The sequence below is a fragment of the Puntigrus tetrazona genome, chromosome 12 (assembly GCF_018831695.1).
Source record: "Puntigrus tetrazona isolate hp1 chromosome 12, ASM1883169v1, whole genome shotgun sequence".
Classification (NCBI taxonomy): Eukaryota; Metazoa; Chordata; class Actinopteri; order Cypriniformes; family Cyprinidae; genus Puntigrus; species Puntigrus tetrazona.
Window position 1 is genome coordinate 3,917,173 of NC_056710.1, and position 15,122 is coordinate 3,932,294.

At 37.5% G+C, this 15,122-nt stretch overlaps 1 protein-coding gene across 1 annotated transcript; it reads right to left on the reverse strand.

The window, feature by feature from the left end:
- Nucleotides 1–247: 247 nt before the first annotated feature.
- Nucleotides 248–14,487, reverse strand: top2a (DNA topoisomerase II alpha). The gene is made up of 35 exons (XM_043254134.1): nt 14,282–14,487; nt 13,282–13,428; nt 12,937–13,027; nt 12,481–12,544; nt 12,256–12,401; nt 12,078–12,175; nt 10,965–11,177; nt 10,702–10,875; nt 10,390–10,491; nt 10,155–10,292; nt 9,855–9,993; nt 9,616–9,773; nt 8,714–8,839; nt 8,533–8,643; nt 8,306–8,411; nt 8,015–8,124; nt 7,808–7,900; nt 7,556–7,670; nt 7,213–7,334; nt 6,822–6,970; nt 6,509–6,740; nt 6,258–6,392; nt 5,772–5,972; nt 5,471–5,666; nt 4,676–4,767; nt 4,439–4,579; nt 4,263–4,346; nt 3,878–4,075; nt 3,546–3,672; nt 2,599–2,742; nt 2,331–2,499; nt 1,730–1,797; nt 1,516–1,623; nt 1,100–1,338; nt 248–838 (listed from the first exon to the last, which is right to left on the reverse strand). The coding sequence occupies exons 1-35, from the start codon at nt 14,306–14,308 to the stop codon at nt 701–703; spliced, it is 4,701 nt and encodes a 1,566-aa protein (XP_043110069.1). The 5' UTR covers nt 14,309–14,487; the 3' UTR covers nt 248–700.
- Nucleotides 14,488–15,122: the final 635 nt, after the last annotated feature.

Sequence of the window (15,122 nt, forward strand, 5' to 3'; positions counted from 1 at the left end):
GCACTAAAAATCTAGTCACAGCCACGCAAGATGGTTGAATTTTCACCATATACTGATATGTACTAGTTAAAACAATGGCTTCCTTTTTGCAGAACGTTATTTAAAATTATTTGTCCAATACTAACTAGTTCATTAACCAAACAATTGTTAGTAGCCATTCACTCCAGAGAAAAAAAAAATATATATTTCGCTACGAGCAAAAACCCTAAATATAAATTTTTCAATAAACTCAAAAATACAGGTTTAGTACAGGGTGTACAGCAACAATTTTTATTTTTGGGTGATCTTTCTCTTCAAAATTAACAGCCATTAGGGATACAGTAAAATTTAACAGTACAAATACTATATTATAAATTCAATGTGCATAAACCCCACTTTGATATAAAGATACAAGTTCAAAATGGAGACCAATACAAATGTCACTGAAAATTTATTACGAGCTTCGAACAAGAGAACATATAAAATATTTACAAGACAAAACAACATGTATAAAAAGCAACAACGAACAATGTAATGTGCAATAATATAACAAAATAAACTACAAAACCTGTTCACACAAATTTTAGTTTGTTATTGATCACTTTAAAAACAACGACCAACATAAAACAGTCTTTTTGCATGTATAAGCATCTAAAAAAAAAAAAAAAACCAACAACATCTAAGTAACTGAGTCTCATACAAACAGGCTACTTTAAGACATTTAACAGTCATCAGAATCAGAATCAAGAGTGTAGGTCACAGGTTTGGTGGTACGTGCAGCTCGGCTCCTGGGAGCTGCAGACGTCACAACTTTCTCTTCCAGCTGAAAGCTGTCATCGTCTTCCCAGCTCTTTGCTTTCTGGAATAGAAAATTAAATCAGGAAAAGCTTGTGAGTTTGATCAAAATTGAAAATTACTATAATTTGGCTACAATTCAATAAAACGTATTGAAAAATTCCTTGTACTAAAATATCTGTACAGCAGTTTAATATTGAATGCAACTGCATTACTCCGTTTAACTCCTTTATCTAACCTTTGTAAGCATTTATTGATATTCAAATACTTACCAAACACTGATATTGAAACATCAACTTCAAAGTAAAGTAAAGTGTCAAATTACCTTTCCAGTGGTGCTTTTGCCCTTGAGGCGAGCCATCAGATTGCCACTGTCAGAGTCAGAGCTGTCTGATTGGTCACTGCTCAGAGCGGTCTTCCTCTTTTTGGCTGGTCTCTTAACCGCAACGGCGCTTTCGTCATCCGAGTCAGAAGACTTTTTGACAGCAGCAGGCTTCTTGGTGGCTTTGGTTTTTTTAGGACTTTGCTTCGAGAGCACATCAAGGATTGAGGGCTGCTTTGAATCTAGAAAGATAAAAGCATAAATTAAGAAACGGCTATACTGACACTCATTACAATAAAATGTGGCCATTCATTACTAAAGTGTAGTTAATAAATAAATACAAATATCTTTACCATCCATGGAACTTTTCCAATGCAGTTTTTATTGTTGGGGGGGGGGGGATAATTACATTCACATACCTGTTGCTTTTTTCTTAGAAGCAGCACTTGTCTTTACGGGCAGTTTCTTGGTGGCTCCTACGGCTGTTTTTTTCACTGGTTTAGGGGCCGGTTCTTGGCTGGTCTCAGCTAGTTTAACAAGCACAGTGAACAAGTAAACCAGCTGACAAGCAATGAAGATACAGGCAAAGCTAAAGAATGATCTGTGATTGGCACACAGTTGTGTGGAGCTTACAGCCGGACTTGCTACTGGCTTCGGGTTTCTCTACTTTTGGTTTGCTGGCTTTTGCTGGGGCTTTTTTCCTGAAAAAAGAAAATAAATGTTCTAGAAAAATACAGATCACTATAGATTGTTGAACTCAGCATGCAGTACTAATCTAATTTTTATATTATTTTCTTTGAACACATTGTTCTGTTCTTACAAGATTTCATCCGAATATTACACATTATAATGAAATGCGTTCACTACATGTATTGTGATGTGTATACATGTTGAAATACTAAAACCGTTTAGTCTTATCAGATCTTAAAACCACATAAATTGCCTTGTCTCATGTGGTTAATGTTTCATGCTTCAGAAATGTGACCTTTCCGGTAAGGAGCATAGTGAGCACCAATGCTCCCTAGTTTTTGTGAAATTGTGTGTGTTTTTTTTTTAAGGAGCAAACATTCCAGAGCACTGGAAAGATTTAACGATTGAGACAGCACTTAAATGGGTGACTTCCTCTTTAGTACCCCAACAACTGACCAAGGGAGCTGATTGAGAAACAATAGAGATAGTCATAATAGAGAACAGATGACATCTGAAGCAAAAGGAGAAGGGTTGTCTGTCTTACACAACAGGTGCGGGAGGAGGAGAGTCAATGTCACTATCAGGTGCACCGCTGGGTTCTGGGAGGAAGGACTCGTCATCCTCAATGATAGCGCGCTTCTGTTTAGAGCTCTTTGTCCAGACATCAAACTCATCTTCACTGCTCGACAGACTGTACTTCTTTTCCACCGCAGCTGCAAAGAAATTTTTTTGGGGATAAAGCCTCAACTTTATGCAGTTGATATTGATATTGACACGGTCTAAAGGATTAAAACATGCATCAAGATTGTCACCTTTACGCTCTCTCTTTTCTCTTGGAGCCACTTCCTCAGGGATGAGCTCACTGTCAGACTCAGACTCTCCCTCATCAGAAGACCAGGGGTTTTTCTTCTGGACCGGTTTAAAGGAGAGAGTGGTCTGCTTGCCTGACTTTGTTCCTGGCGCAAAAGAAAAGATGAAACTTTCAAAAGGTCATCTGACGCAATACCAAATTCTTTTCTCTTTAGGTGTTACAAGCTCTTGGTGCATAGAGATCTGTAAAGTTTCGAGGCAGTTGTAAAACCAAAGAGATAGTCTATAAAAATGATGACTTGTGCACCCGACCAAAAAAAGCTAGTATAAACACGTCTCCGCCTTGAGACATCACGAAATATTTATAACTAGAAATCAGTGGTTAAGTTGTATTTACAACACTGTTTCAGAACGTTTCGCAAATATTAGTGTGTTCAAGGCATTTAAGGAGGACTATTTCGAACCTAAGAGCAGTCTATGCTAGCTGGGCCCAGAGGCTATAACGTGTTAATCCACAAAAACATTGCAATACAAAGATCAGAATTTGATGATACTGCATGAAGGCATCTGATAGTAAAAGAAATGGCACATTACAGAACTACAATATAATTCTTAAAGGAGATTTTAATTTAAAAGAAGAATCAACAGTTGATTAACCATTTCAGAATCACTGTCATGTAGAATGAGGGCATTTGAAATTCTGTATCAACTGCGTGAAGGTGCATTTGTAAGCATTAAAAGACTGAGGGTCATGTTTTTTCCAATGTTTTCATGGCAATTCATAAACCGTTTTGATGAGATTATGGTCAAAAATCATAAGAATTTGTATAATTGACTTGCATCCTACTGAGGATTAGGTTCAGGGGGTAACTTTAAAATCTTACAAAATCCTGTAATAAAATGGTTATGATAAAACTCTCTTTTTTCATATAGCACATAGTTGTCTTACCTTTTGCTTTGGCTGGCTCTTTCTTGACCTTCTTAGTGAGTCTTGCAGTCAGTCCCATCTCAGAGCTATTGACTGCTGCATCTGCTTCATCATCAAACTCCATCTTCATCACCACATCAGCCTCTTTCTAAAAAAAAACACAAGTACTCTTTCAAGATGTGCTAAACTTATAAAATGTCTGGCTATGAAAACAAGACTCAATTTGCTTCTGCAAAAAAAAATAAATAAAAAAAATAAAATGGGAATAAACCGTAACCTGAAGTGCAGAATGGTGACCAACCAGAGATTTACAGACTGTTTATGCATGCAAATCTCATTCTGCACACACATACCTTCACAGCTTTGCCTCGTTTGGCTCCCTCCTTCTTAACAGCCTGGACCTTCATGGTGCTGGTGATGCGGGGGATGACACGGCGGCCCTGTGGAGTGGGCATGGTCTCGTTCTTCATCTTCACCACCTTTGATTTGCCCACTTTACCCTTCACCACAGGCACTGCATTTTGTGACTCCATCTCTTTCTGTTCCAAACGCTACATGCAAACGACCATTGGTGACTTTAGAAATCGCACAGAAATTATAGTTTTGAAAATGCTAATTTCATTAAACCGACTAATACTTATTTTTTCAGACAAAGCAAAAGCAGTTCAAGATTGGTTCAGTTTGTTTTATCAGCTTCAAACTAATCCAAAAAAGGAACATAAAAAGCGTCTTGTTTACCTCAAGCTCCTCTGTAAAGTTTGCCAGATCCTCTTTCCACAGATCAGCAGGGGCTTTCATCTTGAGCGTGTTCAACTCGGTCATCTGCACAACAAAAGCATAAGAGCCTTTGTAAACTCCACTGCAATACTAAAAATCACAAGCCGGGTTTCCATCTATCACAGACTGATAGTCACCTTAGCATCTCTCTGTCGGCACAGCTCATCTTTCTTTTCTTTGGTCAGGTACCACATGGGCATGCTGAGTAGATAGTTATAATCAGGGCCAGATGCCTCCTCTTTATCCTTCTCCTCCTCGTCGTCATCCTCTTCTGCATCCTGCCAAACAAAATGAAAATTATATTGATGCATGTAACAAGTCAAAGGAAACCAAAACTATTTAAATTTCAGAAATGAGGCTGTTGTAGGGAGTACCTTCTCTTGAGCATCTTTCCAGCCCTTAACAGGGTCTGAGTCATAGCCCATCTGCTGAAGCATGCGGATCAGCTCCTTCTTAGGTTTATTTTCTGAAAATAAAAATAAGCTGATATCAAACACAAACATGCATATACACACACACACACACACACACAACCTCTGCGCTATATATATAGCGCCGTGGTGACTACGGATGCAATGATAGCGATTTCAGTAAATTATCCGATCCCAAAAATACTGATGCAATCTGATACCAGTGCAGTTTCTTTTAACTTAGTGTACAATTTCTCTGCTTGTGTTGACCTGATCGTCACACGTGTTAAACAATCTACTACATTGACAACACTTAAAGGAAATAAATAAATAAATAAATAAATAATATATATATATATATATATATATATATATATATATATATATATATATATATATATATATATATATATATATATATATATATATATATATATATATATATATATATATATATATATATATATATATATGACAAATATAAAAATGACCGGTCATTGCTATTAATAATGATATTAATAAAACATACAAATGAGCAAACAATATTCCATATGAAATATTCCCGAACTCCACAACAGAGATTTGTGCAGACGGTTTGTTCTGAACCAATATCTTCATTAATGTTCTATCAGCTTTTACATAGTCAAGTCTACGTATTTTTGCTATTTATCCCTGGCAGTTTCCTTATTATTTAAGGACTCTAAGGACTTCTGCATGTGGTGTAAAACCAAAGATAATGAGAGAAAACGCATTACTCACCAATGACCAGTGTGCCCTGGATCTTTTCCAGAATGAATCGGGCCTGGTTGGAAAGTTTGGCACTTTCAGCCCCCAGCATGCCTAGCAGCCAGTCTTTTCTGAGGACATAATACTTCATTCTGAGCTCAAAGAAATCCTTCAAGATGTCCTGAACAGACTCATACTTTTTCAGACTGCCCACATGATCAAACAACACCTGCATGAGAATGATGGAAAACAGAAGACAACAAATGACTTGATTTGGCAAAAAAAAAAAAGGTATGCATGTTGTCATAAAGAGTATGTGGTGTGGGATGTTCACCATGGAGTGACAGGTGAGCAGATTCTGTAGTTTGAAGACTTTATGTAATCCAGCTGCCTCAGCCTCTTTTAAGCGCTCCTCAGTCATCTTTATGACGAAACGCACCGTGGTGTCTGTATGATACTCTTTATAGTCTGTGATCAAAGAAGGAACCTTCTCCGTGCCATTCAGCATTGCCTCCAATACATTCTCCTTGTAGATCTAAGAAACGTCATGTTATTCATCATTTATTGCATAGAAAATGTTCTCCACCGCCCAGCTTTACACCAAGTTTCACAGATTTAAGTTTATACAGCACAAAACATGAATTTGCATTGAAGGAAAGATTGGTATAATCCCTAGAAGACACTGCTGAAAGTTTTAAAAAGGATGTAGTTACATTAATCTTACCAGCTAATCATGTTAGCTGAATTTCCAACCACTACAAGTCCTACAAGAAATCACGAACAAACTTTCTGAAGTAGTATAAAAACAGACTTCACGCACCTGTGTCCAGGTTTTGATTGGCAGTTCAGTGATCTCAATAGTAGTAGAGTCAATGATGGCCACCTCTCCATTATTCACATACTGATTCTTTGCCAATTCATCAATGGTGCCTTTGAAGCCCTTATAGCTTGGCAGCTAGACATAAATGGGTAAAGAAAGCATGTTAAGCATTTCTGATTTAGAACAACATGCATTATGACAAAAACGATGCATTTATGGCAATTACATTTAAAACATGAATTTATTTGTACCATGGGAAGTGGATCTTCTCCATTGAGCATTCTGTGAATATTGTTGATGATCTCCCTCACGTCATAGTTGGGGATGCGGCTGGCCCATCCTGTGCCGATGCCCTCACCTCCATTAGCCAGCAGCAGAGGAATGATGGGCATGTACCACTCCGGCTCCACTCGCAAATTATCATCGTAGTTATATTTCAAAAGGTTATCGTCCACAGCAGGAAACAGAAGACGAGCAAGTGGACTGCAAATAACAAAGATTTTGTTTAAAATTACTAGTTATGACATTGTATTTGTAAGCCATAACCACAGTGAATCTGTGTACCTGAGCATGGTAAAGATGTATCTGGGGCTGGCAGAGTCTTTGCCACCATGCAGACGTGTGCCAAACTGACCCATAGGCTGGAGCAGGTTCAAATTATTACTGCCCACAAAGTTCTGAGCAAGACCCACAATGGTCATCATCAGAGAGACCTGAAGAAAAGAAAAACATTAATAGTTGTATCATGTGAAAGCTACCAGGTTCACTGGTTTATATTAAATTAATGACAGTAGTTTGATAGAGACTTATCAGCACAAGTTTACTTTTGAATGTGTCTTTTCATATTTATAGAGGGGCAATGTCTTGCTAAAAACGAAAGCAATATGACAACATTTTCCATATACAGACTACATGACATCAAAAGTCATTATATACCGTTTGATAGAGTCCTCACCTCTCCATGGTGGTATGCTGACATCTCAGCCACTGATCCTGCCAATTGAGCCACTTTCACCTCCCTTTTATCATTCCTCTTAAAACAGCAGAACAGTACTTTCCTTTGGCCTGGTTTTAGACCTGAAACAGACATACATATTACTTCTCTGCATCTTTGTTCAGTAGTTCTCTGCTTGTATTCTGGAATTGTATTATGAATGCATGCAATGCTAGATATCGGTTGAGGTTATAAAAGTAGCATAATTGCATTATTTTAGCAACCACCCTTTGTCAGCCTTAAACTATACTAAACATAATTCAGCGATGACAACTGTAATGCTCGAGAAATTCAGGTTTCTCACCGTCCACCAAGCAGGGGAGTGATCTCTCATTGTCAGAGTTGGAGAACAACACAAGCTCTTTATTGATAAAATCATGGTAGGTGAGGGATGTCGTTTCCTGTCCGTACAGGTACTCCTGCACAGTAGAAAGTAGAAACAGGATCATGCTTAGTGGCACACTACTGTTTGAAACTATTTCCTATTTATAAAAAAAATAAAAAAAATTATATACTTTAAATTTTAACTTTTCTTTTTTAAAAAGGGTTATGGCACCTCAGGCAGGTTGTGTTCTCTGCGCTGACGTCTGTTGATCATGAAGCTGGTCAGCCATTCCTTCCTCTCATCTACCATTTTCTTACTAAAGGCCTGATAGATGAGAAAAAAAAAAAAGAAAAAAAAGTCAGAAATAACACTTTCAAAAATTAATATTAAAAGTTGTTCAATTGTGTCCACCACAAATTCAAACAAAGACATGGTTACCAGGGTGATAGCTTCATCATCAGCTGGCCCAGAGTACTTAAAAGGGATTCGGTGTCTTGTCATATCCGAAAAATACTCTTTGGCCTCCTTAGATGTGCTGGTACCCAAACCTGGAGAGAGGTAGACAGAAAACTACATTAGATATCTGCAAACGATTATGTATACAAGCATGTTTTAGAACCACTTTCAAATGTTACTGTTAACACAAGTGATGTACTTTCTAAATAAGGAAAAGCACTAATAGTACTGCTTACGTTTGCCAGTGGACTACCACAGGTGTTTGAGACAAACCTTTGTAGTATTTGATCTTCCAGGATTTTATGCTACTTTGTTTCTCCTTCCACTCATTGAACTCTGGGATACTGTAGAAAGAAAGCTCCTGCTTCTTATTGGATGCCTAGAGAGCGACAATACTGGCAGTCAATAAAATGTTCTCACAATTTCTCTCTCTCTCTCTTTTTTTTTTTTTTTTTTTTTTTTTAATACATATCGACCACAAGTACAAATCTGGAACCTACCTTGATGATAGGTGTGATAAACTCTTCTAGGAAGTTGTGGCGCAGCAGTGATGGCCAGTTATGATGTATGAAGTTGATGAGAAGACCTTTAATGTGAGATCCGTCTTGATCCTGCAGAAGTCACCCGTCATTACAAACTACACCCTATATGCTCTAATGGGTACATTGTTTGTAGACTGACCTGATCTGTCATGATCATGAGCTTGCCGTAGCGCAGGCTCTTGAGTGACTCAGGTGCACTGTAGTTCTTATTGTACTGCAGACCAAGGATCTTTATGATGTTGTTGATCTCAGCATTCTCCATGATCTGTATAAAAAAAAAAAATAAAAAAAAAAACCCTCAAAGTTAGCTTTTGTGGGGTCTATAAATTGATACAACTTCATAAAGTAGGACAGGGTGAAATTACCTAAACTAGACTTGATTAAAAAGGAAAACAAACGTTTCTCAGTGAGTGCACTTTTAAATTAAAAGTTCTTAAAAAGGTGATACATGTAGGATTGCCACCAAGTGGTTGAACTAGGTAACAATTCTAAATACTGAATACTTTTTTTATTTTTTGCTCCACCTGGCTTCTCCTCCGAATTGACGCACATGCAGGCTGCCAGACTGACGACACCAACAGGAACGAGCGCACATGGCAATGAAATTAAATATGCTATGTATTACGCCAACTGGCAAGCTGGGATCCAAAACGTTATTGGGTAAACTGGAAGTGGGCCAAAATTGTTTTTTTTTTTTTTTTTTTATTAAAAAGCAGTGCAGAATACCTCCGCCCTGTTGTAAAACAAAGCTTGCCAAGCAATCTGCTACTGTAAACAAACTCAGAGCTTGCCCCACCTCCGGGGTCTTCTGCTTGTAAAAGTCTAAATTATTTTAATGTGCGAGACATGTGGGCGCAACAGTCATACACACATGGTAAGTACCTTTTTAAGGGGAAGTATTAATAGGATTAAAAAAAAAAAAAAACACCCTGAAATAACTAACAAAGTTAGATTGTTAGAGGTTCTGAATTTCAGTTTTGCTTTCTTTTTAATTAACCCAGCCTTACCATGAAGCAATCAAAATGCTTTTTATTTACTGACCTGTTTATGTGATGCCTCTCGAACATTGAGAATTTTACCACGCAGAGGAAAGACACCATAGCGGTCACGTCCCACAACACCCAGACCCGACACAGCCAGAGTTTTGGCCGAGTCTCCTTCTGTCAGGATCAGAGTGCAGCTAGTGGAGTTCTTCCCACCTAAAACAAAGCAGCAATCCTAAAATTAGCTTCCAGGCTGATGGCGTTTTGATATTTTAACAGCACAACAAACCTTGTTACCTGCATCATTGGCGTCATCCAGCTTGGGTACTCCTTTAATCTTAGTGTGTTTGACAGCAGAGCATTTCTTATTGAGCTGAGCCTGGGCTTTAAACTTCACCCAGTTCATAATGCTTTCCACGATTCCACAGTTATTAGCCTACAAACAAGACCAATGCATATATTGGTATATCATCAATTTGGAATTATTTAACTACAACTAAATCATGGCAGCAGCAATTCACCAAATATTAAAAAGAGGAGCATTGAATCCAAATTATACAGCATCGGTAAGGCAATTCAAGATTAAGAGTCACCTACCTGTTTAACAAACTTGTCACTCAGAGAGCAGGTGGAGCCAAAATTCTTATGCTGTAATGTCATGTTCTCTTTGGTCTGAGAGTCAAAGCTGGGGTTCTCAATCAGACAGTTCACAAACAACCACATGTGGTTCTTCACCTGCATACACAGTCCAACCAGCACTTTACATCCGACCACAAAATTTGAGTGCCATAATCCTGAGACCTATAAGTTTTTAAAAAACATCAGGATGTACCTGAAAAGGTTTGACAACCACTCCAGCCTTGTTCTTCTTTTTCACAACTTCAATCAGTTTGGACACGATCTGGTCCGCAACATAGTCAGTATGTCTGCCACCCTGAAACGCACAACTACATATTTAAAGCACTTTCCACTGTCAACTAACCAAGGAAGATGTGTCCAACCTTGACTTAATAGTAAGAGGATTTTGCTTTTTCGGGTGGATTAACACTTTAATACCAGTTGGAAGCTTGTTTTGGAAAGGTTTGGTTAATGCACAAATATTATGCTGAACATAATGCCATATTGCAAACCTGAAGATGTTTACCTTAGTCGTGGCGATGCTGTTAACGAAGCTGACTTGCTGGAACCCTTTATCACTAAGGGTAAGACACACCTCCCAGCGTTCATTTACGATCTCATGGACTATTGTCAGGGGAGAACCGGTCTCATCCACCCTTTCCTTTAGGTACAAGTCCACATAGCTACGGAAACCATTAACCTGAAAAGGTAAATAAAAATAAACTTAGGAAGATGCAGTGATGTAAAAACAAAATGTAATGGAGATAAGACCAAAAAAGTCATACTCACAGCCAGCTTTTTGCCATTTAGAAAGACACGGACACCCTTAGTAGCCCCAGCGATATCATACGCTCTTCGAGTCAGCAGTGCGACAGTGTCTTTATCTAAAACTTGCATCTTAAACTTTGCCAGGTCCGGCTGGAAGGTGATGCAGGTATAGTCGTCGCCATCAAAGGATTTGATCTTGCACTCGCCTGCTCGGCCCATGTTATCAAACCATGTCTTTGGGGAAAAGATTAAAAGGTTCGAGATAAGGCACATCAGTACGGATCAATGCTTCCACTATGAAATCACACTGACTGTGCAATAACTGAAGCATCTCAATCTGACTGGATTGCTCACAGAATTCTAAACTACAGTAGTGTTCAAGTGACATTACTGCATTTTCCAACCACCAGAGGGCATCCTCTACTGACAACCAACATTTCTACCTAAAACTACCTGGTGTGCAATTGCAGAGGACTTAGCATTTAGGATTTATGCATGTATTGGGACACATGAGTCACAGCCAATCACCCTGCTACACTGCTATAACGAGCTTGAGAATTTAAAGCAGCAGACGTACATGTGTGGTGGTAATATAGTTATCTTTATGGTTATCATTCTGGGTGAAAACAGGGTTTATGACTACATTGCAAATATTACATCAAGCTAAAGTATAAATGATCGAAGTCTATACAGCCAGCATTACTCTGTAATAATCAATCTGATCTTTAATCGATCAGATTTCTTGTCATGAACTAACATAATGTACAAATTAAAGCAGTATATTTTAACAACTGCAGTCCCATTTTTTTAATTTCATTCAACAAAATGTGCAAAAAAAAAAAAAAAAACAGTATGGCAGCATGGTGGTATCACATGAAATGGCCAATCTAGTTTGTTATAGATCAGTGATAACGAAAATGACTACCATGTACAATACCACTCCCAGTGTCAATATGAATATTATACCTAATATTCAAAACAATAATATAGTAGTCAACATTTGAAGTAGGTCCTAAGACAAGACATTTTGGTTTTAGGACAACTCTGAAAGACTGCGATCCACTTCAAATGTTGATTACTGTATATTACTTTATATTAAAACACATTTGGTCAACATGCAAGTATCAAGCTTACCTGTTTAAAACAGTGTCTTGACTCTCGGCATGCAGTCTCCACTGTAAACTTGGTGCTGAAGATGTTACACAGCTTTGCACCATATCCGTTACGGCCGCCTGTTGACCACACACACACACATATTACAATCAATTCAAGTCCATTCATATCAATCCACGAGTTTCCAGCTCAACCTTACCTGTGACCTTCTTCTCATCATCATCGTAGTTACTGGAGGTCAGGAGTTGGCCAAAGATCAAAGCAGGAACATATACTTTTTCCACCTTGTGCTCAACCACAGGAATACCCTTTCCGTTGTTCCACACACTGATGGTGTTATTCTCCCTGCACACAGAGACATGCATCACTTTAAATGACTTCCCAATCTACAACAGTGAACAATCAGAGCATGGAAAGTACTTACGAGTCAATGTTGACCTTGATGCAGTTCATAGTTTTGTCCCTCTGTTTGTTATCAGCAGCATTCACTACGAAGCAAAGAATCAGGGTATTATACTCAAGCAGCAGCCGCGAGAGCACATCATCCCTACATAAGGTCCGAAAACAGAGTTGTCTTTCAAATGTTTGACCTGCATTTAACTATTTCACAACCTCTATGTATGTGCATTGATAAATGTTTATGTGAATAGCTTACATTAAATCTCTTTGGACTTTGAATTAATGCTGCAATATTATTTGTGATTTATGAAAGTTTTGGATTCACTGACTTTCAACAAAAGGGAAAGTAAATAAAATTAAATGTCAAATCTTCATTTATGTTATGAAGATGAACAAGTTTTTGGAGCGACATTTGAAACTAGTGACTCATGACATGGCAAGGACATTTTTAAAGATTATTTTCATAATACCATAAACTCACCGAGAATCTCGTCGAAGATCTTGTAGAGTCCTGGGACAAACGTGATGTCTCTGCAGTTCATTCCCATAGCCTCATCAAATACCCACATTTGCTAAAGGAAAGGAACATTGCGATATTCTACAGTTGTGATTTCATGATTTCTCAAGAAATTAGGTTTCTTGAAAGAATAAAAGATACCCAAACTTTTTTTGTATAGTTCAGCAAGTATTCTTGCCTTAATAAAAGGGGTGACCACTTTAGAACAACCATTGATTCTACTAAAAACATGTCATGGCTGGAATGCATTAATAAGTGGGTGCCGATAGCAAAAAAAAAAAAAAAGCAGCACATTTGTAAGATCTTTACCTGGGTAACAGGCTCCACAGAGCCTATGTAGGTGTCAGGCCGGAGCAGAATATGCTCCAGCTGGGTCTTCTTTTGATAGATCCTTTCCACAGACAGACGCTTATCATCTTTCTTGGTCTTACTGAGAGCCTTATTTTCAAACAAACTCTAAAAGAAGACACAAAAACAATATTACAGCAAATGAGAAGCATGGTAATATTGTTAAAAGAAACTAAAGCACTTATGGAAGTCAAGACATTTTGGTTGATGTGGGACAAAGAACTGAAATTTTGAAAGTTTAACTTTAAAGATCTGTATTCATTTTTTGAATGAGTTTGTGGGTTGTTAAATTCTATTTTGAAAACAGAAGGCTCGGGAGCTGTTATGGTGAAGGCCAGTATTAATCTATAAAGGGTTTTGGACAAAATTTACATGTCGCCATCAATACTGTGGACAATTTCGTTTGACAATTCATCGCCAAAATGTTGCAGTTCAACTTTCAGAAGTACACTGCTTACCTCAATGCTAACGAACATGGCAGATTGACAGCCAGAGTGTGCAAATCTTTTAACATTAAATCTAACTGAAAAAATAAAGCGTAACACTTCCTTTCTCTGTGACCTGCACCACGTTAGCGGTATATTGTAACTTGACCGTATGGATCTGTAGCGTAAATAATGGCTATCATGGTATGAAATGGTAGCGGAAACTATGGCTACTTCTTCGCAATGGTGAGGAATCCTAAGGAATTCGTGGATAAGATTCAATATCAGCTAAACTTTGGCAAAAGTATAGCCGTGAGGTATACTACAGTAAAACACTTAATATTTCAACCATAAATGATCTACTTATACTTAAATAACGATACTTGAACAATAATAACAAAAACGCAACATGACACTGTATCCCACAGAAACATCATGTGTTCTTTCAAATATTTTTTATACATAAAACAAACACAGATTAGACATCATTAAGGGTTCCGCTCCTTTGACGATGGTGTTGTAAAAATTTAATTTACCTTCAGAGGTCCTTCAGTTCCAGCCATTTTTTACTGTTTACCTCTCGCACGACCTAAGCGAATGAAACTATAATACGAACAAATATGCCTTCAACTATATCAAATCACTAGCTTTCCTAATTAAAGTTGTTTCAAACTATCTGAACTAACCTTACGAACACACGCGCGATTAAAACGAAGCAGTAGTAACCGATTTTCAAATTTCAAATCACACATGTGTCCTCCCGCCAAGGACACTGGCCAATCACTGTTAGGAGTGCGTTGAGTTTTTGGTTTTCTTAACCAATGATGTTATAGATTTTGAGCAGCGTCCCGCCTACTTATACAGGTCCAATAACAAAGGCGATAACACTTGTTAAGCCAATGATATTTTTGTTCCGGTCTCTCTCACGGTCGAACGGTCAAAACCTTAGATATATATATATATATTTTCTATGTCTATGGTCAAAACATTGGCATTATTGTAAACAGAAGAATATTTGCGTTGTTGTTATTATATTTCTGCACGGCATAAAATACAATGAGAAAATGTTCAGAAGAATTAGCGTTTGATAATGAAATATACTATATTATATGCTATAAATGTTTATAACGTTTATTCTTAATTCTTTCAATTCTAATTTAAAAACAACGGTAAATATAGTAAGGCACAAACATGTTTACTCTGTAGTCATATATTAAAATAATTTAATGAAAATAATACATTTATTGAGACAACAAATGCTGTTATTAATAGTATTCGTGTTTAAATTATACTTTACATGTATTTATTGCATTTTTTAAAGATTATCCACGTTAGTTCAAATATTGTCAGATTCACCTACGCCTTTTTAATTTAAAT